This window comes from Pseudopipra pipra, chromosome 10 (assembly GCF_036250125.1).
Source record: "Pseudopipra pipra isolate bDixPip1 chromosome 10, bDixPip1.hap1, whole genome shotgun sequence".
NCBI classification, from domain to species: Eukaryota; Metazoa; Chordata; class Aves; order Passeriformes; family Pipridae; genus Pseudopipra; species Pseudopipra pipra.
The window spans coordinates 8,780,746-8,803,529 of NC_087558.1; the positions used below are offsets into that span (position 1 = coordinate 8,780,746).

General features: G+C 40.9%; 3 protein-coding genes across 3 annotated transcripts in view; 1 reads left to right on the forward strand and 2 right to left on the reverse strand.

The window, feature by feature from the left end:
- The window catches only part of LOC135419513 (sentrin-specific protease 5-like), a 204,831-nt gene that overhangs the window by 41,038 nt on the left and 141,009 nt on the right, over positions 1–22,784 (forward strand). The window lies entirely within an intron of this gene.
- Positions 1,859–11,810, reverse strand: FETUB (fetuin B). Its single transcript, XM_064665983.1, has 7 exons — positions 11,472–11,810; positions 7,025–7,135; positions 5,575–5,662; positions 4,881–5,047; positions 3,864–3,974; positions 2,861–2,944; positions 1,859–2,386 (listed from the first exon to the last, which is right to left on the reverse strand). The coding sequence occupies exons 1-7, from the start codon at positions 11,691–11,693 to the stop codon at positions 1,970–1,972; spliced, it is 1,200 nt and encodes a 399-aa protein (XP_064522053.1). The 5' UTR covers positions 11,694–11,810; the 3' UTR covers positions 1,859–1,969.
- AHSG (alpha 2-HS glycoprotein) lies at positions 15,397–22,248 on the reverse strand. The gene is made up of 7 exons (XM_064665988.1): positions 21,963–22,248; positions 20,479–20,589; positions 19,200–19,284; positions 18,161–18,324; positions 17,765–17,878; positions 16,889–16,969; positions 15,397–16,031 (listed from the first exon to the last, which is right to left on the reverse strand). Exons 1-7 carry the CDS (start codon positions 22,164–22,166, stop codon positions 15,753–15,755), a joined length of 1,038 nt encoding a protein of 345 aa, XP_064522058.1. The 5' UTR covers positions 22,167–22,248; the 3' UTR covers positions 15,397–15,752.

The window sequence follows — 22,784 nt, forward strand, 5'->3', positions numbered from 1 at the left end:
ATTTTAGGGTTTTTGGAGACCTACCCGATTTGGAATGTATTTCTACTCTGAAATGAATGAAATCAAAATATATTGAAATTTTTCATGACGTGGGATTGAAATGGAGTAATTTTGGCTTGGTCAATGTGTTTCACACTTCACTTTTTGTCTTATTTTAATCTTTAAAGCAATGAGATTACTCCTTTATATCAAATTTATGTTTATAAGAGATTTGCAAGCTGAAAAAGCAAACATTGTTGCTGTGAATATAACTCCATACAATATTTCAATATTATTTTTTCCTCACTCAAAGTAAAATAATACTTTTCTTTATATCTTATTTATAGTAATAAAATAATACATTTTAATTGAATTGCATAGTGCCAGGATACTTTGACAAAACCATAATTTTTTGTTGAAAGGCTCTTTAAATGGGGAAATTATGCGGGATCTCTAGGGATGATAGAGTATCATAAAAGCTTCAGAAACAATAATATTTTATTGATTTTGTTTTGAACAAATGGTTTTACAAATCTAGTGGCAACTACAGAAAGGCTCTGTGGTCTCACATGAGCCCCATAATTATTGCAAATATCAGTGTACTCCTGGCCACAAATTACATTTCTTTTCTATGTTCGTTCTTTTTCTTCTTCTTGTCTTCTCGTTTATTTATATTTGTTATTGTCAGTACGGTTACTATGTCTGACTTCAATGAAATTGATTTTTCTTAGCTACAGGCTGTGGAGTGTCCCTGTGGTTTTTATTATAAAGCAGTTAATATGACCTATCTCAAGGAAGAATTAGGCTGATTTTGTAAATCATCTTTTTTTCTGCACAGCAGGGTCGGTAAAGCATAAGAATCTGAGTAGCCTGGGCTCAGTTCTCCAGCAGCCAGAACTACATGCAGAGCTTTCACGTGTGGGTAGCCTTTTCCATGTGCTTTAAGTGAGGGTGTAAAGCATTAGGAAAATAATAATCTTTCTTGAGATCTTCCACGGAAAATAAAAATATAGGCTAAGCTCATCACATTAGAAATAAGAAGTTAACCCCCAGAATAACAAAACCTCTCACTGGTGTGACTGTCTAAGGGCCCTGAGAGCATCCCCCCTCAGGGAGGGTTGGCTGCCGGTGCTCCGGGCTCAGCACAGGCCGTTCCCTGGGGACCCTGGGGACCCCTGGTGCTGCCGGGCAGTGCTGGGGGAGGCCACGGCCAGGGCTGACCCAACCTGGCTTCCCTCCGGAGCTGCTTTAAGATGAGGTGCAGCATTTTGGCCCCTGCCTGAGCTCCAGCTCCTGTGGCAGCACAGCTGTGCCTGTGCCTGGCCATGGACCCTGTAGATCCAGACCTGCAGCCTGTTTTCCTCAGACCTGTCAGGTCACTGTGGACTTGCTTGGAGACCGGTGGGCTGTGTCTGACTCTGGCTACTGTAACCAGGCCATGCCTTCCTAAGTCATGTTCCTGACTTAAATTCAGACCTGCCTCGTCACCCCGAACTTACACAGTGATCTGGCTTCCTCCTATAGCCTGACTTCCATCCCTGGGTCTGCCCTGCTTGCCTGCTCAGGCACCACAGGACAGGCCCTGCCCTGCCAGCCTGGTTGTCACCCTCAGTTTTGTCTCACCAATCCCTTGGGGAGCTGCCATCCCACACTGGGCCCTGACAGACTCTTGCTACTGAGGATATTTTTTTTTCTGATGCCTTTGGGCTGTCCCAGCCCTGCAAGTTCTTTTACCCTCCACAGTTACCTTTCCTTCATCCTCTTCCTGATGGGAGGCATTTGAGAATTAGAAGCCAAATACTTTTGTTGGAAAACGCCCCAGCTAAATTTCTTTTTCTAATATATTCTTGTGCTTTCTTAAAACTGAGAACTCCAAAGATGAAGACTGTGATAAGCAATTTATTTACTTGAAGATGTTACACAATTGCAAGACTGGGTTGCCATGGTGGCTGTTATTTTGTTACAGATAGCTGAGGTGGTTGGATGCTGGCTAGACCGTGGCAGGCTTTCTAGTTATCAGAGGATGAAGGATGCCATTCATCTGCTTTGCTTCTCCTGGGCACGAATCTGATAGAGAAAGTTCTTCAGGAAAAGGGAGAATAACTGGTCCAGTGACTGGTTTGGTCAAGTCTGGTTTGTTTACTTGAGTCTTTTGTCCATCAAAACTGGGTGTAGGTCCTACAGCCTTAGGTGGAACTGGCTTTCCATCTTTATGTTCATTTTGACTTTCTCTTAGGCTATAGAAACTGATGTCCTCATCTGAAGGGGGTAGAATTTTGACCCAGCCCACTGTTTTTTCTAGGTGTGGGGAGAAAGGATCGGCATCTGAATGGGAAGCTTGTTGATTCTGGCTGGATTTTTCAGGTGTCTGATTAGCTTCCTGTTTCTCCTCTTCAGTGGCAGGACCCTAAATAGCAAGGAATAAACATTATCTATATGGAAGCTCTTCCAAATTCTTTCAGATATGATCACCCATCACACTAAGGATCTGCTGCAATTCCAGCCTGTCAAGACCAGCTACTGAACAGAAGGTCGAAAGATAGACAGATATAAATACTTCTTGTGCCAGGGGAGATGGGTGCATGAAACTTGGGTAACTACAGTTATTGCCCCTTGCATTCCCTTTGTGATTTGCAATTTCTTTGTAGAGCATTCTGAACACATTCTGTCTGATTGTCTCTATACTTACTCTATTGCCTTTTCCCCCCTAACAGCAGTCTGTTTGATCACAAGACAGATTTCTTCCTGATCTGGCCTTATCACTTCCTTGAAGCACATCTCTTTGCGGATAAGAAAACTTAAAAATGGGCTTTCAAATGTTCAATACTTGTTTTGTAAAGGAGTATTACTCTTGCAATATTAACATTAGATTAAGAAATACCTGTGGACTGTAGATTTCACAGGATATTGTGACAAACTTTTCCATGCGACTGTTTACTACAGAGCCTTTGCAGAATCCAATTTGCTGGAAGAAGAAAATAGAACCATTTTTTCACATTGTAGCATTGATACTAAGCTCCTGTCTTGTAAAGCAAGTGATTATGAAAGGCTGAATAGTTATAGCTTCTAAGTGTATTTGTAGGAATAAACAGCTTGGGCAAACTTTTATTTTGGGATTGGCAATCTTACAAAGGCAGGCAGCATTTTGAAAAAGGCTTTGTGTTTGCAAAGGAGGGTTAGGTAACACAATAGTAAAAATAAGCTGGCCACTTAAGGCCAAACTACAACAGCTTGCTTATGTTCTGCTGCAGCAAAATATCCCTATGCAGGCAAGTTGTGTATGGAACATAATATCATTTTCCACATAAAACCAATTTCACACCATACTAGTGAAAGAAACCATGAAAAAAATGTTGTTTCTAGTAGTTGTGTTTGTACTGGGCTGTATATGGCTTGGATCTCAGTTAAGATGGGGCTTGAAATGTTATCTCTTGACAACATGCCCATTTAGTCTTCCAGATTCTCATAGAATTTTTTCCTTAGTTCCTAAGCGCTTTCCTTAGCTGACCTAATTGTAGTATGAATATACTCCTTATGCATTGTTTGTGATTTATTGTTTGTGTCTGTTTCCTTGGAATAAATTCTTAAGAGTCATTCAGTTTTGTAAGGTGATGGCTACCTCACCTTTCTCTGGATGGTATTTTTTTTCTCTTTTCTTTGTTCAGGGATTTCTAGGTCAGAATTCAGAACTTTTACTGAAATGTTTTCTCTATTCAAAAGCAGTCTGTAGAATTGCAAGACAGGAATGAGCTACAATCCATAAAAAGATGCCTGTGGGTTTTGGTTCTTGTCTGCAAAGAGCCAAGGAGATATATACTAAGTATTCACTGAGGAATCATAGTATCTGGAAAGCAGGTGTTTATACAAGGAAAAAAAGTACTTACAGCTACTTCTGATGGAAGTGGCTCACACTTGACGTCAGCAACCGTGTCCTTTTTGGAGCAGGATGTCTCCTGAATTAAAAACTCTACAAAATATGCAGGACCAATGACCCACTGTAAATGAGAGGCCAGTGGCAGTCAGACCTTGTGCACATGTCAGGAAGAATGAAGAATTCTACTGACCTTGAAATAGATATGAAACTCCTAAGTCTGGAAGGAGCAGGTTCTGCTTGGGGCATTACTTTAGTTGTGTTACAGGAGAATATTTTTTATTTGCCAGTGCTGCTGCGTTGCCTCATCATTTTTTACTTATATATGCACAATCTTAGTAACTCATGGATTAGCTATAGTTGAAATGAGTTTGGTTTTCATCATAAGTTTAGCATCCACGTAGAACTACATATCCAAATACCTTCTTCAGTGCTTTGTTGATAATTTCTGTCTGTTTTAATGAACAGAATCAGTTTACTATTTCTGAAATCAGGGTTGGAAAATGGAAGCTATGAAATAATGTATTGTAGTAATATCTGACAGTTTGAGACAAAGAAGGAAAGCTGCTTTGTTATCTATACATGATGAATTTTAGAGAGACCAGATAATACTGTGGCAAACAAACAGGGCTTAGCCATGAGATCATTAACTCTCTGTTAGTCTAAAATTAGTTTTAAACCATGCTCAAACTCATTCAGTGAATGTGTTTGGAAGGGATGACTGTGCTTTATTAAATAATTTCTAGTAGGGAGCCGCTAATTCTTGGTGGTGAAAGAAGAAAGGGCTCACAGTGAAGCTTTCCTGAACTTTGGAAGCATGTCTTTGTCTTGAGTTTTGCATAAAGCCTTTCTATTTGCAATAAGTGGAATCAAAGTCTTGACTCAAGAAGATCAGGAGAATTTTGCATAAAAGTATTCTCTCTAATATACAGATACAAAATCAAAACAATCTGTAAGACGTAACAAATCATAGAACAGGAGGATCCACACTTCTTGAGGGCTAAAACAAGTCAGATGAGCCTTGGCTTACCTGCATTGAAGCTCTTGTGACATTGAGGACAGAGAAATAATGAGTTTGTTCACTCTCTTTGTTGAACTTGGCGAGACTTTGAACAGCAGCGTCCAAATATTCGGGCTTAGTTGGACTGTCATCAGCTGGGCAGTCAGGACATACTGACCAAATATATCTGGATGGAACTTTTTATTCAAGAAAAAAATGTCATTAGAGAAGGCAGAACCATAAGAGCATGTTGATAGTGGAGGTCACCATAAATACCCCTGCACCCCCAACCCTACCCACTTGTCCTCCACTCCCCTGGACTAACAATACATAGTTTTCATCCCTCAACAATTTTGAATCTTTATGTATTTGCAGACCCATAAAAATGTTGTAGTGGAGGCAGAGACACTGAAGGAAAAAGTTCAATCTATTGACAATGGGCTTGCTGTTTTTACTTGCCTTTCATAAACCCATAAAAATGCTTTTTGGTTCAGAGGGTAAATGCCTATATAAAGGCTCTGCTGGGTGTCCCAGAGGTTAAAATAGTTATTACTGAACTGCTCTGAGCTGCAGGACCTCACTGGCCTTATGATCACTGACTTGAGAAAATCAGGGCAGGCGAAGCTAATGGAGATAGAGTGGTGTCATAATTACAATTAAAATTTAAAGTAATGCTATTTGGCAGAGTGTTTTTCCTTTTCTAAAGAGCGTGTTAAAAACATACCTGGTTGTAAAGTGCACTCATAAGTATTCAGATGAGAAATATTTCTTTCCTGATTAATGTAGATAATTGCTTTGCATTGACCATAAACCTGAAACAACATAAACATTTAGAAACAATTAATGTTGCACCCTTTGCACTGATCGTGTAGTACCTAGACGGTGACTGGTTAATTTTCTTCTTGCAATCATGAAATTCTTTTCAAGACAAAAGTTTTGTTAATACTCAAATGACAATGAAGCACATTTCTAAGCATCTCCTTTAGAAATAAAAGGACAGATTATTCCCTGGTGTAATTCTGAGCTATACAGGTGCAATGCTTGTCTGCAGGGTAGCCTACACAGGGCCACTCTTCTGGCAGCTGAGAAGTGCCCAAGTGTCACAGAGTGCTTTCCCTGGCCAGGCCCCCACCCTGGGAGCTGGGTCTGTGTCTAGAACCAAGAGAGCTTAAACCTGGAGATCAGCTCAGGGTGTCTGGATCCAGTCCCCTGTCTTCCACCTTCCCCTTTCCCCTATAACCATAAGGAAAGTGGAAGGAAGGACCCTAAATTGGTTTTATGGCACAGTAGGGTCACCCTTGCACACAAAAAAACTATGATTTTATGGCAGAAAAAATACTGGCCTATCCATTGTGCCTGTATATTTAAGAGCTTCTTAAATATTGCTACACATGTGATCAAGGCCTCTGAACATACATTTCTTGACACCACTGAAGCCATATCGACCACATAGGCTTTGCCCCCTTTTCCTGATGAAAACTCTGTAATGAAAAGTGAGGAGAATTCTTTTTTTTTTTTCCTAGTTTTTCATTTAAAAGCTGAAACTGATTGACCTTTGAAGCAGTCCAGGACAATGTAATCATAACTTCCTTTTTTTTCACATGTAACTACTTTATTGTCATTCTTCATTTTATAAGGTGGGTTTTCTTTACTTGTTCAGAATCATTTTGGTCACCTGCAGCAACAGTCTTAGGCCACTTTCTGTCTTTGCAGCTTATCTTGCTGAGCTTTCCTTTTTCTCCTTTTTCAGTGCAATTTTTGCAAAGTTGTCAGAATATAAGTGGAATTAAACTAAACCAAAAATCATATGTTATATAAAAGTGAGTTTCTTTTATTTCCTTCTTGACAGGCTGTCTTTAAAATAAACTCTTGCAGGGTTGCTATAAAAAGTAAAACATTATTCTAAATAGTGTCCTAGCATGGCTATTTAGTTCAGTCTGCTTATTAGCTCTGGTTGAAAACTTTATTTTAATTTTCATTTTCTAAAATAAATCTTAGCAGTCTATAAACTGATTAAAAGGTACAGAGTAAAACTGTGGACCTTAAAAAATGGGGTTTGATTTCTTCCGAGCTCTGTTGCCCACTAAAAATGCATGTGTAGGGATTTTGCTGCCATTAGTAGTACCTGAGTAACTCATCACATCTGAGATCAAATAGGAAAATAAAATCCTTACAGTTGAGTGAGCAGGTCTGGTGTTACAGTTCTTCCACAATTTTTTGCTGAGTACATGGCATTCAGTATCTACTACATCCAAGATGAGATAGAAGACAGAACCAGTGATCTCCTGAAAACAAGAAACAAAAGGGTCACATCCCAGTTTTGTATCAAATAAAGCAGTGACATATAAAAGGGAGAGATGGAGAAAGAGAAAACATGAAGGTGAGATGCATAGATATCCTGAAAACTGAACATTCTGTGGGACAGAAGTGGCAAATCAGGTGACATTTAGGCCCTGTTAGGACAGGCTTGGTGATGCATCGAGTCAGCTTTAGTTAAAAAACAGCCATTTAGTCAGTTTTATCCTTCTAATTCTGGTACCAACCAGAACCCAAGAATAAGGACTAAACATGTTGATGTTTTCATTGTCAACTGCATTTTGTTATCAGATTTGAATGGTAGGTTACTTTGCCTGCAATAAGAATGAGACAATAAATACTACAACTAATAAGAAACTCCTAACATGGAACATTCCCAGTAGGAATTAGAAAGAGAAATATCTTATTTCTTAGAGTAGTGTCTTTTTCAAGTATGGATACTTTGCACTTTCTGTAAAGAGGTGATGGATTGTGTTGATGCAGACAGCTTAAATATTCTTTCAGCTCTCAGAGAGTGCTCTGAGAGACCTTGCATATCCACATAGGTGTCTCTGACTCACTTAAAGCTTCAGTCCTGTGCTTGACTTCTGAGCCTGTGATTAAGTCCAGAAACCTTTATTCAGTTCACTGCAGCACAGGGTGCACACAGCAGTTCAGGCTTAACTTTTGGGCAAACATCTTTTGATGCAAGAGGAAGGAAGGACGAAAAGTACAGCTCCACATATCCAGTGATTACACCATGTGGTGCAGGAGGATGAGATGCTGCATGGTGCAGCTCCTCATTCTGCTTCCACTGTAGATGTGGGTAAGCACCTTTGCTGCATACTTAGCAAGGATACAGCTTAGTAGGATCATGTTTTATTTATATCTTTAGTGGAAAGCTGGAAAGAGGGCAGCTGTCATTTATACATCGTAAAGAACTTAGAAGTGAGTGTTAGCTGCGTGTTTAGACTGAGATTGAGCACTTACTGAAAAGGGAGAAAAACCAACACTGAATGAGAACAGTGTTCATTCATCCCTGACTGATTTCACTGGTTTGTGGAGAAAACATTAAATGGGGCAAGTCTTGTAGAAGTCTGGGCCAGTATCTTTGCAATTTTGGCTTTAATTTTCATTTCTGTTTAACTGTGACTAAAGACAAGTCAATAGGGCATCTAAAGGCTGGAGTATGGCTGGCTTTTTTGGTTTTATAGTTCTTAGAAAACTGCTCGGAGGTGTGTGTTCTGGAGTTCTGAGGAGATTGAGGGATAAAAACTATTCTGAACACATACTATAGAGATCTATGGGATGGTGATTTTATGTGAGTTCTAACATATATACTTGTAATACTAAATCCTTCCAATATAGAAGAGCAAAACTAATAGAAAATAAATATAAAGAATTATTAAATTGTTTTGTTATCTTTGTCTCTAACTTCTATTGTTACATATGCAACTTCTCATGTTTTCTATTATTTTTTTATTTTCATATCCTCTTTTTTTTTTCCCCTAAGTTTTCAATGAAGTAATCTGGTAATGTCTTGCACTGAGGTCTCAGGGTTTGCCCACACTAATCCTGAGGTTTAATTATAAGTGTCATTTTGAAGGCTGTGAAAAGATCAAAAGCTATTTTGACAAAGAGTGGTGCTGAGGTTCAGCAGCGCTGTGCACAGTGGCACGGCAGTATCCCCACACCTGGCTGCACAGACCCTTCTGTGGAAGGAACTAATCATATTTTTCTGTTTACATACAAGGTATCTAAATACCATGCTGATATGTCTCCTTAATATAATAGGTAATGTAGCTTGAATCAGTAAACAGAAAGTAAGACCTGTTAAGAAGTAATTACTGTTTGCTGAAAATGTGATTTTGAGTAATGCAGCATTTGGTACAAGCTTGTAACCTTAAATATATCCTCTGTGAGAGAAAAACACCACTATGACTATCCTGCATGAAGAAGAAATAGCCAAGAAAAATACATATCTTTAAGGAATCCAATAGCTGGAACTGGTGACTTGAGCTTTCAAGTTGGTTGTTAAGGTATTTGGAGGCAAAAGCACACACACACCTCATTAAAGAAATGATCTTATCATTTGTGTTTGGTGTTAGATGGGTTTCCTGAGTCATGAATGTTGATTGTAAAGCTTGGTGACCTTGGAAACACTACATGCAACCAGGACAGAGCAAATGTATTTCTTGTTGCCTGTAGCTCTCTTGTATAATATCAGCTCTATATAAGCAGATGAGGTTATTATAAAATCTGCACATCTTTTGGTCTACCTGCTTCTGTATGTATCACACTCCACTGGGGAAAGGATAATTTGGGGCTTATTTAGAGCTCAGCAGATCACTGAAGGTTTAATCATCCTTATTTTAATTTTCATTAGAAGACCGTTATGCAAAGGCCTTTTGATATCTGCTTAGTATTGAATAAAAACTTCTATATCTTTTCTGCATTGCCAAAAAAGATCCTTTCCTCAGCACTGCTGGTGCCAGGCTGCAGTATGTGCTGGGCAGCCTGGGAGCCAGAGGAAATGCGGCAGCAGGGTGACCTGGTGCAAGGGAAAGAAATGAAATATTTTGGCATGTTTTGTAATTTTGGTTAAGTGCCTGTCAGTGAAGTTAATCGTGAGTATCTTGTATGAAAGGAAGCTCTGTCCTACTTGCATATAAGTTCATAGCAGATGGCTCATTAGTTTCAATTAGAGCAAAACTCAACCACAGGTTGCTTAAGGGCAGAATCGAATTTGAAGTAACTTTGAAAATGTTTTTATCCTCAGTACTGGTTAAGAAGTGGGAGGAAGGACCACTGACTGGTAAAAATCCTGAGGATTTCTTTAGATTTTTGAGAGGAGTAGGAGGTGGCATAAGGCTGTTACTGTCTGTGAACCCCCCTGACATGGCAGACTGATCCTTAGGTACTCAGTTGCAGCAGCAGCAAAAATCAGATAAAGGGCTGAGATTGTCTGGTTTGTTATTGCAATGTCTTGAAACACCTTATTAGCAGGATAAGAGCATACTAGATGAAAAAAATAAGAAAGAATAAAAGTAAATTAAGCCCCCAAATGAACAAAGGGTGCTTGCTCTAAAGCAGTAAGTTAAGTCTAGGAAATTAAGTGACAGACCAAATCACATACAAGGACCAAAATTCTCCTGTACTGAGATATGCTTGGCACAGCTGAAGGAAGAGGCATGGAGATGAATGATTTACAACATGTCTGCACTCTGGGGTGGTCATAGCAGGGGGCTCTAGTTATTATCAGTGGGAAATAGCCTGAGCAGGGGGGTCTGAGTACCAAACTGCATGACTGGTGATGTGGCTTCTGGGCCAGCTGAGAGGCAGCACATGTGGAAAAATTCTGAAGAGCTGTGATCCAGCTGCTTATTGGGCACATTCTGTCACCTGAGCAAAGCAACATGGAGAACTCAGTGCACAGCCCAGCACAGTGGGCATCTTTAGCTGTGAGATCTCAGGTTGCTGGAGGCCACAGCATGTCTGCAGAAGCCATGTCCTTGTAAGGGCAGCAGGGAGAGTGTCATATCCTTGCCAGTCCAGATCTTTAAACATCTGGCAACGAGCCTGATTTTCATTAAGACTTCAGAACTCGGCCTTTTAGATAAGCTTATGGGAAGTGAGTAGGCATTGCAGGGAATGTTAGTAGCATGCTTCCACAGTGCATTATCTGTTGTGGGCCTTGTGAACTCATTTCAGGCTGTCCCTAGCTAGATCCAGTAGATTCAGATATTGTAACACAAAACAGTGATGAATTAAGTACACATAGAGAAATAAGATACTTGAGGAAATGTGAGTGATATTCCATAAGTAATTGCAGTGTATTTTTTCACTTGAACTGGTTTCAGATTTCTTCTGGAGAATGAGTCATCTTTTAGAGGTCTATAAAGGAATTCCATGGTCCCAAGCGGGATGTGTTTACACCTGTTAGTGCTTACATCTTTTGTGCAAAACACACGATGACTTAACAGCCTTTGCACTCCAACTGCTCAAGGCAGTGGGAAGAAGGTGTAAAATGAAATTAAATCAGAGTAGTGGTGTTTCATATCAAATTTGAACTGATGCCTGGAGCTATTCCAGGGGCAGGCAGCAGAGAGCCATGACTGAGATTTGCTCTCTAATTGCCCACAGTGGTGATGAAACTGTTTCTAGTCATGTGTGCATAAAGTTGACATGGCCTCTGGAGTCCTGTGAATGGAACTTTACGTTTGCCTTTTAAAATATTTCTTAATTCAAATAGATATTTCTAAGCAATAGCGATAGACACAGGGCTCTCCATGGGAGAAACAGCTTCAGAGCAAGAGGGTAACTTACCTGAGGTTGTTCTCGAACGCTGGAAATTCGGTAGAGGCTGAGTATGTAGCCCTCTGCTCGGTCAGCATTGATCTGGCGAAGAGCCAGGTCTGCAGCCTCCTCTACTGCGGTGTCATCACAGCGGGGGGAGAGCAGCGCGGCCGCTGCTCCGCGGGCAGGAGGGGCGGCAGCGCAGGAACAAAGCGCCTGGATGCCAAAGAGCACCGGAACAAGCCAAACCATTCTGCTCAGAGCCGGTGCAGCAGATCAGAGTGGTCAGTCAGGATGGAGGGGCTGAGACCTGAGTGAAACCACACACTTCTGTAGTGGAGCCAAATCTCTTTATAAACTTTGCCTCCTTTTTATTACACACTGACCATCACCTTTAAACCTACAGCTGCAACAGCAAACACTAAGTCAATGATTACAAGGTTTTGCAGAAGTGTTGTCACTTTCTCTGAGACCAGACAGCACTTTCTCCTTTTGGCTTTCCATCTCCAATTCAGACTTCACTGGGCAGGTCATGCAACTTTGACCTTATGACAAGGGACAAGAATACACACACAAAGCTGCTTCCTTAAGAAACTAGATTTACTTAAATAAGCCTATATGCAGGACAGTCTGGCTCCATCTCTGTTCTGTCAGTGATCCAGTTCTTTTTGCAAATAAGACAATGACAAAGATCTCAGTAATTCGAACAGGAAATGGATAAGCCCCACAAGGTTGATTGATTTTGCCCTTTGCATTTGTTAAATGCCAATTATAAACAAATATATTGACTCTATTATATGCAGTCAGTTTGATTGTGATAGAAAGCTTGGTTTGGATTTATTCTGTGAGCATTTCTACTCAGCTGGATACCTACACATGAATGGTACCCTTAGAGGTATTGAGACCCCTCAAGGGTCATGGAAAATTCTGCCTTGAGAAACTTTAGTTTGAAATGACAGCAGTGTGCCTTGTGAGTAACCTGTCAGGAACTCCATGCTGGAGACAAGGGGGAATAACTTTACAAGTGGCTGTTATCTTGAGGATCTGGAGAAGTGACAGCAACCATTACTTGAGGAGGATCCCAGTGAATGTCACGAAGGGGCAATTCTGGAAGCTTGGTTACCATTTCCCTGGCCCTCATTTTCTATCAGGGCACTCTGTGATCACAGCTGTCTGCTGGAGGACACCGAGTACCTTTCGGTTTGAGGGTTGTATGGAGTGAAGATGGAGAAGTGCAAAGGAAGGGCATAATTGTCTCTAATACTACTGTAAAGGTTGATGTGGTTAAAAATGTATCTATTGTCACTTTTTTTACTAGTCCAGCAGTGTTCAGAGCATGTTCCTCTGTGAGACAGCAGAACCTGTCCCAGGGAATGTCCATAGAAACCTGAGAAGGATTGTACGTGCCAGAAGACCTACAATAGCACTGGGACTGAAACTCTTCTAAGATTTGTTTTGGTGACAAAGGTGCAAAACACAGATAGCAGGACAGAAGGGGCACATGGCTGCCAAAATGAGCCCCCTCATATGTCACCAGTTGCTTTCCAAACTGAGGGTGAGGGATAATGCATGGACTGTATCCCGGAGGGAAGGGATAGAAGGAGTGACTATTGAGAAACACTGCTGTAGCCATAGTACAGGAACAGCAGAAGCAGCAATGCAGACTCACTCACATTGTTCCTTGTGCCTGGGGATGCTTCCCCTGCGGCTAAAGGATAATAACTCATTTTCTTTATCCTTACAGTGCATGGCATTTCTATGGAGATGGGTGCCAGTTAGTACTGGCTGGGTCGGTGCTTCTTATAATAGGGAATTGTTATATCCCTGACTCTGTTCTTTGTATTCTTCCTCTGACTGGAAAGGAAAAAATTTCTCCGTTGAAGTAGCTGACCTCAAAACACGAACACATCTGGGAAATCTGAGCGTGTTCAGCCAAAGCAGCACATGAAGTACATATGCTTTTGCAAAACAGGGTTTGAAAAAGCTGAAAAACATTGTCAGCCAGCAATGCAGACCTGGCAAAACTGTTCATGCTGCATTTCAAGGGAGGAGGCATTTGTATTTTATCTATCTCCATTTCATAGTTCTCATTGCCCAGAGAATCTATTCTTAAATGCTGAATCTGTTACTAAGGTCCAAGTGCACGTATATGGGGCTATACTGGGGGGAGACAAAGTGATTGCTTCAAAGTAGTCATGGAAAATAGATCTGTAAGAGTGCAAAGGTGTCTTTAAGAGGGAAAGCATTAAGGAGAAAGAAGATGAAGTGCAGCTACCAACTGGAATGCACAGAGAAATTCTACTTTTTTTTTTCTTCCTGTTTTAGGAAACAATGGAGTAGTTACACCAGGTGTAGGAGAACATCTGTGAAGTATGGAGGCCACAGATGTTTCTGCTACATTTCTTTGTTATGTCAGTGGAAAAGGCAAGAAGAAAATGCAGCATTTCTGAGGTTCAGAGATCCTCATGGACAGGGATCCCTTTTGTAAACATACTGTTTCTACAGTTAGATAATTTTCCAAGCCTGGAAAACCGTCTTCTCTGTAAGTTAGTGCCTACTTCATTATATACAAGACAATTTTTATGATTTAGTTAAGGTGATCCCTAGTTTTAAAAAGTCTCATGCATCTGGTGTTACAATAATGCAGATCATAATAGTCTCTGTTTCATTAAATCCTCTACTGCATCTTGTGCAGTGAGATGGGAGGACCACCTACCTTACTACATCAAGAAATGTCTGCAGCTTAGTACAAGCGCTTGTCGAGGGAATGGCAGAATGTCCTGGAGTCACTGCTTTACAGAGAAGCAAAAAATCCCTGAGCAATTGACTGGCAGTGACTGGTGCAAATGCTGACAAATGCTTCCTGCAAAACAGCCTTTGCTTGAAATGTGAGGGCTGCTGCCTTCATGGGCAGAGCTTGTCCTCAGTCTGTTGCCATCACATTATATGGTTTATAGAGTTTGGGCTGATTTTCCTTTTTCTTTCCACACACCCAGCTGCAGTGCTGGTGCAAGTGCCTATGGCTTTTCCTTTCCCCAGTGACACAGCAACACAGAACCTTTCTGCATTGCAACCTGTTGCACTGTCACCAAGAGCAAATGTTAGTTGTGTTGCTTACTGAATACTGGAAGGTTGTAACTAGGAGAACAGGATAGGTTATTTGAAACACTTCAGAAATGACATGTGTTCTGCGATTTTTGCTGCCTGCATGATAATTATCTTGTAGCAAGTGCTGTTCCTGGTTAAAGATTCATGACTGTCTTTGAGACTGCTCCCCAGGGCCTGCAGAATTCCAGTCTGGCTGGCAGTAAAGATCCTTCTGGCCCCAACCCCTTATTAATTCTCTACCTAGAATAGATTTTGCCTCTAACATGTGGCAGAAATTCAGGAAAGATTTGACTGCTAGGACAATAGTAAATTGCCATCACTGTCTGGATCCTGTTAGATGAGATATGTATCTGCAGTATAATTTTTATTCCCTTGAATTGGCATTTCCTCATATGCACACAGGCCATACAGGACCCCATGATCATACTACACCTGTGTGTCTGCTGGAAGACAGACAATACACATGTAGTTGACTGCAAGGATTGATGCTTTCAGCCTGCCAGCAATGAATGTGTCCTGATTTTCTGTTCTTTTCATAGACATGGATGCTCTTATACCATGTCCAAAAGTTTTGAGGTACTTCTGGTGGATACTAAAAGTAGGTACATGCTAGGAAACATTACAGGTGGAAGAGAAAAGTACATTTTTTCCTGCCACTTCTTTAGTGTTATTGGTGTGTGATCAAAAGAAAGGACTGACCTGATTTTCCACAGTGCTCAGCACCCACACATCCCAGTGAAGCTGATGAGAAGTGCAGAAGCTTACTGTTTTTGAAATCAAGCCCAGAATATGACTCATGATGCTGTGAAGGAGATACTTCACAACTAAATGAAAATATATACAGATAGAAGGTACCAAAGCATTGAACATTTTATTGTGAAGTAACCTTTTGGGTAGTGTTTCTACAAAGCTACAACTGTTGTATAGCTCTTACAACAGTTTCATTGAAACAATATTTTCTATATTTTAACTAGAGAATCCCAGTATATAGAGAAAACTACTGCTATATGTTGAAATCACCTATATTTTGGAGCAGGTCTTTGCAAGATTCTGGCCATAGCTCTGTTCTCTGGAGGGTAAAACTCATTTGGGCTCAGAGTCAAATGGTCTCACCTATTTGCACTTGATATTATGGTCTGTGTGTTGCTGTTGCTGCTGCACACTGATCCTTCAATCAGCTGTATTTCATGTCTGTAGCACAGCCTAGATATCAAAATGGCGAATCTTCCCAGGGCATGGAGGAGGAGGAGGAGGCACAAAACCAACTGGGCGAGGTACTTTGTCGTGCTGAGCAGCCACTGCAACTGCTCTCTTTGTTACAGGTTTTGCCGAGAGCATGGAACGAAACACTTCTGAAGAGCTGGATTCAGATGCAAGAGGGTTATGGTAGGAAACCCTGAGATCATGGTTGCTGACACCTACAGCACTGGGTGGCAGTCCTGCTGATGTATCTTGTCCTGCATGCACATAGGTAACTCCAGGCTGGAAAAGAAAAACAGTTTGTGTTTGCTTTCAGTGACCTGGGGCTTATGACATACAGGTCATTGATATCTTACTAGGTACCCTGTTCCTAACTAGCTATAGGCCTCCAACCCAGGTACAAATGTCCCTGACCATCACAGAAGTTTGATTTGGATTTGAACACATACACAGAAGCCCACAAACTCCTTTTTTTATAGCTGGTGGATCATTAGCACCAAAATCTGTGGTATATGAACTTCCCAGGGCCACCTGCACAGCTGTCGAAGTACTCAAGACCAGCTGCCTCATTCTTTCTTTCATAGACCTCCTAGACAGCTAACTACTATTGAGTTACCAAGAGCTCTGGTCCATAGGAAGCATTCAACCAACTAGTCCTTCTGAGAGCAAATGTAGACTAAAATATGTGGAGAGCACTCAGGTCGAGTGCATGTTTCCCTCTCCTTGCTGTAGCAGTGCAGGTCAGTGTCCCTGAATTCAGTCATGCCTAAGGACTACTAAAAGCTCCCAGCTGATTTCCTCCACCACAATACTAATTTCTGTTTTACATTTATCTGCCTTACCCCTCTAGCTGAGCAGAGTTTGGTTCCCTTTGCCCTACTAGACATGTGAATCTCCCAGATGGTTAGAAGGACAAACTGTCAAACATGGATGGCAGAGCTGACATAATTCTAAGCACAGAAATCCATAGGATAGTCAGGAGCTACCTTACCTTGTTTTTAGGATACAAAGTTAAACTCAAGTTATCAGAGATAGCTAATGCAGTCTACAGTGAAAGAAGTAAACTCAAGGTGATGGCTTGTAACAGTACTAGTAGGTTAGAATACTCTGGAAAGCAAGGAAATATCTGGAGTTGGTACCTGATGTCCGTACAACTGGCAGTCCACACGAAGGTTCTGTGAGGGAAGTTTTACCATTGTTCCTGTGCAGAAACCAAAATTCTGGAAAAGCAGAACATAGTCAAGAGAAAATAGTTAGAAAATAGAGGGGGCCTGCATTACAAGTTTTAATTCCAGCACATTTAGAAATTGCTACATGTTGTCATGTCTTATCTGAGCAGTGAAGTGCTTGCTTTTTAGCCTATTGGGCTCGAAAGCCAAGCTCTTTAAATGCATAAGCAGCAAATAACTCCTGTGTTCTTCTGGAGTAAGATCCTTTGTATGTCTGGATATGAGGGAGGGAAAGAATATATAAGAATCTAAGTAAAAAGCTCACACCCACTAAAACTGCTTAGGACTCAATTTCATCAGAAACAGAAGAATTTTAAGATGATAAAGTGTACAGTATAATTCTCAAGAGCCTATATATGGGAAGAAAGCACACTGACAGCACTGGAACTGTAGGAGGGGGAAACAGACTGCTTTTTTTTTTTTACGTGTTTGTGTACTGTCCAGTATGAAGAGCCTGATTTTCTCAGGTGCTCATGTTAAGAAGAGTAAACAAAAATATGTATTTTGTTGATTAAAAATATTCTGTCTTAAGGACATTTTGGTCCTCAAGCCTTTTTCAAATATATTCAAATCCATCAGGATTCAGTCCAGATACTGCAGAGAGAAGAGAAAGGTGTGATATTGCTTTAGGAATGATATATTGAAAAGCATATCATGATGGTACACATCTCTTGCACTTTGATCCCCACAGGGGTCTATTCCTGCTCAAGTGCGAGCTCATCCCAGCATGATGCTGTTTTTCCACCTCTGAGTTGTTGGGATTGGGGTTGGTGCTGGCATACTCACAGACTGATCCTCAGGCAGCAGCTGACAAGCCCCCACATTAACTTTGGCTTCTTCTGCAGAGCAGTTCGTGGCACCCACAGCAAACTCAACAGCAACAACATGTGCTGGGTGATACTGATAAAACAGGAAAATTGTTTAAGTGACTTTGTGCTGTGAAACTGCAGAGCTGCAGAGAAAAGATAAAAGGCAAATGTTGTGTCTTCATCTCCTACTGGAGTGAGGGAATCCTGTGGCTAAAATGGCACAAAATACTTGGGAAATTAAGAGCAAATCTGTAGGGCAAATTAGAGCAAGCAAACTGAATCTGTTTGCAAACATGACTAGTTATCAGTGCACAGTTGCTGAAGATGAAATATTCTGTTTACGTGGAAGTCTAGACATAGTTCTAGTAATTACCTGTATTTTCCCTCTTCCAATCTCAAGGAGTCTGAGGTAAGGACCAGTGGTTTTGCTGTTGAAGTCATTGAGTGCAGCTGACACTGTTTCTAACACCTCAGTGTTGTTCAGACTTGCCAGCAGTGGACAGTCAGGGCAGACTTTGCTAATGTCTTCACTTGAGTCTGCAGGAGGAACCAAAGGGATTATGTTTTGATGAGATTGTAAATTCTTTTGAAAGGCATTATAGACCTATTCAGTCACACAAAACCCTGTTTCACCGTCTGTCCCAAATTACAGTGGCAGGAATTTTTGCAGTGCAGGCTACAGATGGCAGTGTGGCACATGACTTGGCCGTTCAAATCTTTCTGCAAAGAAAAGTGCTGTGGACTTTAATAGCACATTTTGAATGTTCTTACTCAGTTTTTAGTAAATTTGCTTTCTGGCAAACTGTCTGTGACACCAATAAAAAGGTGCTTCAGCTCACACTAGGAACGGTGGAAAAATTAAGATATTTCAATTTATTACAGTTGTGTTTGTGTGTGTTATTTCATTCAGTCACCAGTTTTGAAAGTAGTACACAAGACATCTCATACAGAGCAAAGAGATCTCATACCAAGCATGCAGAATAGACATTCTGCTTTCCCATGGCAGTATTGAAAATGCTGGGTTTAGTAAATAAGCTGCTTCTGCCAAAGGGGTTCTGACAATCAACAAGCTCAAGTAAACTCAGACCAACAAGGAATCAAATTCCTGAGGTTAAACCCCTGAATGAAAAGATTCAGGACAAGCAATCTCTAGGTCAAATCTGGGACCTGCTGCCCACTTAGTCTTACAGTATCTTAATTGTTATAGTAAATGGTAATTCATTTTCTGAATGAAATCAGAAAAGGGGGGGAAATGACATTCAAAACAGCTGCATTTAGAAAACTCATTAACTGTCATCCTTTATGCCATATTTATACCCAGAAGTTTGGAATGAAAAAAGCTACTGAACTGTAACCACTGCTATAATAATACTCCAGCCTCTGGATTCAAACCTACAGAACAAAGCCTTTACCTGCATGTGAGTGGCATTTGCTAGCAAGTACAGATATTGTCCCATCCAACTTCTGCAGTTTAACATCACAGTCACCCTCAACTGCCTAGAGAGAGACAAAAATCAAAGGGTTACATTGTTCAGATAAATCAGATTTTCTGAAAAGGGCAACTAAATTCAAAAGAACAGATCCTGGCTGAGCATTCTGGCACTATTGGTCTGATTGCAAAGGCACTACTAGGCGTGTCTTGGTGTCTGTGATTTTGTAAAAGGCAGATCAGAGCTACGAAATTCAGATCTAAATCTGGGTCTCAAAAGTATCAGAAGTGCCAGGGTAGCCAGATTATGGACATTGGGTACAGGTTCCTCTCTCATAAAGGGCAAAGAATATGAATAGTTATGAATTAAGACCTTCTGCAGAGCTGTTTGATAACATTCTCACTAATCTCAGCTGGTCAGTGGCCATGGTAACAGCAGAGTGTGCTGCCTTGTGTGAGCTGGCTCACACGCAACGTGATCCAGCAGGGAGGAGATGTCAAAGGCAAAGCTGGAGTCACTGGGAAGAGGGAACAGTCAGAGTTACCTCCCCCCAGACGGAAAATGGGATCTGAGCCCTGATGAATACAGGGGTGGACCATGATTCATATTTAGTGAGCTCTGTGAATTGGGCCCCATTCTAGAAACAGCAGGCTTAAACTGTCAGTTGCTCACTCTGCTTTCTGCTTAGAAACCAGAGCTGCCTGTGCTCAGACAACACTTCCGCTGCTTTGGTCAGGGAAAGCTTCTCAAAGTTGGATCACACTTGCATGAGAACTAAGTATTTGAGGCCAGTAAATTCTGGCTGAGCATTACTTTGAAGGCAGAGCCCTATCTGAAGGGAATAGCTCTTCTGCAGTCTCAGCCAGGACTAGGTAGCTAGACTTGATGGAATTTCACTAGGTAACACCCCACATGTAGCCAAGGGATGGTTATGTTTGCACAGGTTTACAACAGTCTTTGGTTTGCAATGAGGCAGTGACATCTGGGCCAATAATGGGGGGCTGAATCTGAAGGCCCTAAAGAACCCCATGGCATTCATGGACTGTATGGGGGATGTTATGTTGACAGTGATCTGTCCATAACAGGGCATAAAAGAAATTCAGGAGTGAAATCCTTTCATGGCATGAAGGCAAGGAAATCATCAAGGAGATTACAGTGATACAACATTTGCCTGGGAATCTGATTGGTGATAGCCTGGCCTCTGGCATCAACATGCTGAACATGCACCTTTGGACCCAGCTAGTAGTGTTTAGGTACTCACATGTTCTGCGAAGCTCCGTACTGTGCAATTTGCAAGAGGTGTAGGGCTGAGAATAGGGCACGTGGTCTCTAATAAATCGAGTTCAAGAAATATGATGTCATTATTTGGCCCCTGGAAGAAAAAAAAATAACAAAACACAGAAATTGTTGTAATTACTTCGCAAAACATCACCAGATTTCTTCCCTGGGGCTGCACTGGGGTCTCTGTTGCTGACTGTCGTGGGTAGCTCCAAGCATACACTGGAGTAACTGAAAAGGTCCTTAATATTTAAGTTCATAAAAAAGAAAGACTCCAGATCTGGAGTAAGTCAAGATAATCACACTGATTTTTTTCAGCTAATAAGGAACAGGCCTATAAAGTTTTGAAAGTCCAGTCTGTATATAGTGGGCCAATTCTCTTAAGTTAACTTGATTTTATTTTGTTGGATAGTTTTAAAAAATCAGCAGCTGTCTTTTTGATGAAAAAACTTCATGTTTCTATAACCAGATAACAAATAAACACTGGTGCATATTGACCTGTTTTGTTTAGTCCATTGGGATTACACTGAACTGCATCACCTGAGTTCCAATACTCCTTTTGTTTTATGGGCTGCAGGATCTTTTATAGCTGTTTCTGAACCTTTGCAACTATAACATAAGACATGGTTCCTTGGGTTCCCTAACTTTGAAACTGCTTCTGCAGTTTGATTCATGAGTGATTCCATTTAAACCAATGAAGTTACTTTACTGTAAAAGCATTAGCAAAGCAGTGTCACCAGTGTTTCTGTGTGGGTAACTCTAGGCACACTTCTAATCTCATTCATGTCTGTTTTAGTCTTTTCTAAATGACTTTGGTATCTTCTCTCCCATAAGGAGTAGAAAACAGCCTCAGAAGTTCATTCATGTTAATATTGGGGACCATTTTCAACATTTTGAAGAATCAAAGGTTCTGAATTGGTGCATACATTGTATTCATGACCATTTCTACAGTTTTTCTATATGCCTACAATGATGACGATAGATCTCAATGAAAATAAGTTGCAGTTATTTCCATTCAGGTTCCTTGTCAGCTCAATGGGATATTAGGTAAAATTAATGCTCACTACAAAATCATTAATAGCATGGAGTTACGATAGGTATGCATTTAGCCAGCAAATAATTACCTGCATCTCAAAGATTATCCTCATTTTTCCTCCAGATTATCTACTGGGCTCATGAATCAGCACTTTGAATGATCTGCCCTAGCAAGCACACTGCATTTGTAAACCGAGCCCATTGTACAAAAACATCTGAACATTTCTCTCCCCCCCTCTGTTCTGCTCTTTGAGATATACATTCTAGTGACCTGGATTCTCCACTGCTACCAGGTGGCCTTGCCCCATTTAAATCAACAGAGCCATGCTGATTTCCCCATGTGAGGATACAGCCCTTGGCAAATCCCTGTACTGGTCATTTCCAAGCATGCCCAGGTTAACACAGTGCTCTGCCCGCGAGCTCCTCACTTACCTGCGGTACCACACGGACATCCTCCACTCTGTTTAAGGCAAACTTGTATCCGTGGTGACTGTGGCCATTAATGTAATTCACAGCAACTTCAGCTGCTGCTTCAGATTCTGGGTCATCACAGCCCAAGGGAGCAGGGGGAGCTGCTGGTACAGCTTTGTGAATTGGAAGCTGAACAAGCAGTATTAAAGCTATTAGTGCCTTCATGGCACCCGAGGAAAACCGATCCCTTTCAGCAGTAAAGATCTGAGAACACTGTTCAGATGGCAGCTAGGCAGTGAGAACTGCAGCCTCATTTATATAGTACATACCACAGACTTTACATGAGCGCATGGCTGATATTTGTCCCAGTTCCAAGAAGCATTGCAAACAACAAAAGAGAAAAGTAAATGTTAGGACATCAAGCTGACTGATTAATATTGGCCAAAGTAAATTTTATCAGGTAGGATATTGCGAAGTCTGGTAAAGCAGCTTAAGAGGAAGCATCAGCAAAAATGTAACACAATTTTTAGACACTTTTCTACCAAACAAATACTGTCCATGTAAGAGGAATATGATTCCTCCTGTTAAATGTGTAGAGATGCTAGAGCTAATTAAGCTTTCTTGTAAACAGGACACATTCTGTTGGGGCCCAAATCTCACCAGACACCAGTCTAAATTGTGAGATCAGTTACATGATAAATTAGAAAATGGAATTTGAAATATTTCTAAGGATCACATTCAACAATAAATGTAATCGGATAGCAGTTTTGCTACAGAATTTATTTGGAATAGGAAATGAGACATAGTTTCTAAATCCTTTACATCAGCTCTTTCTTTCTCTGA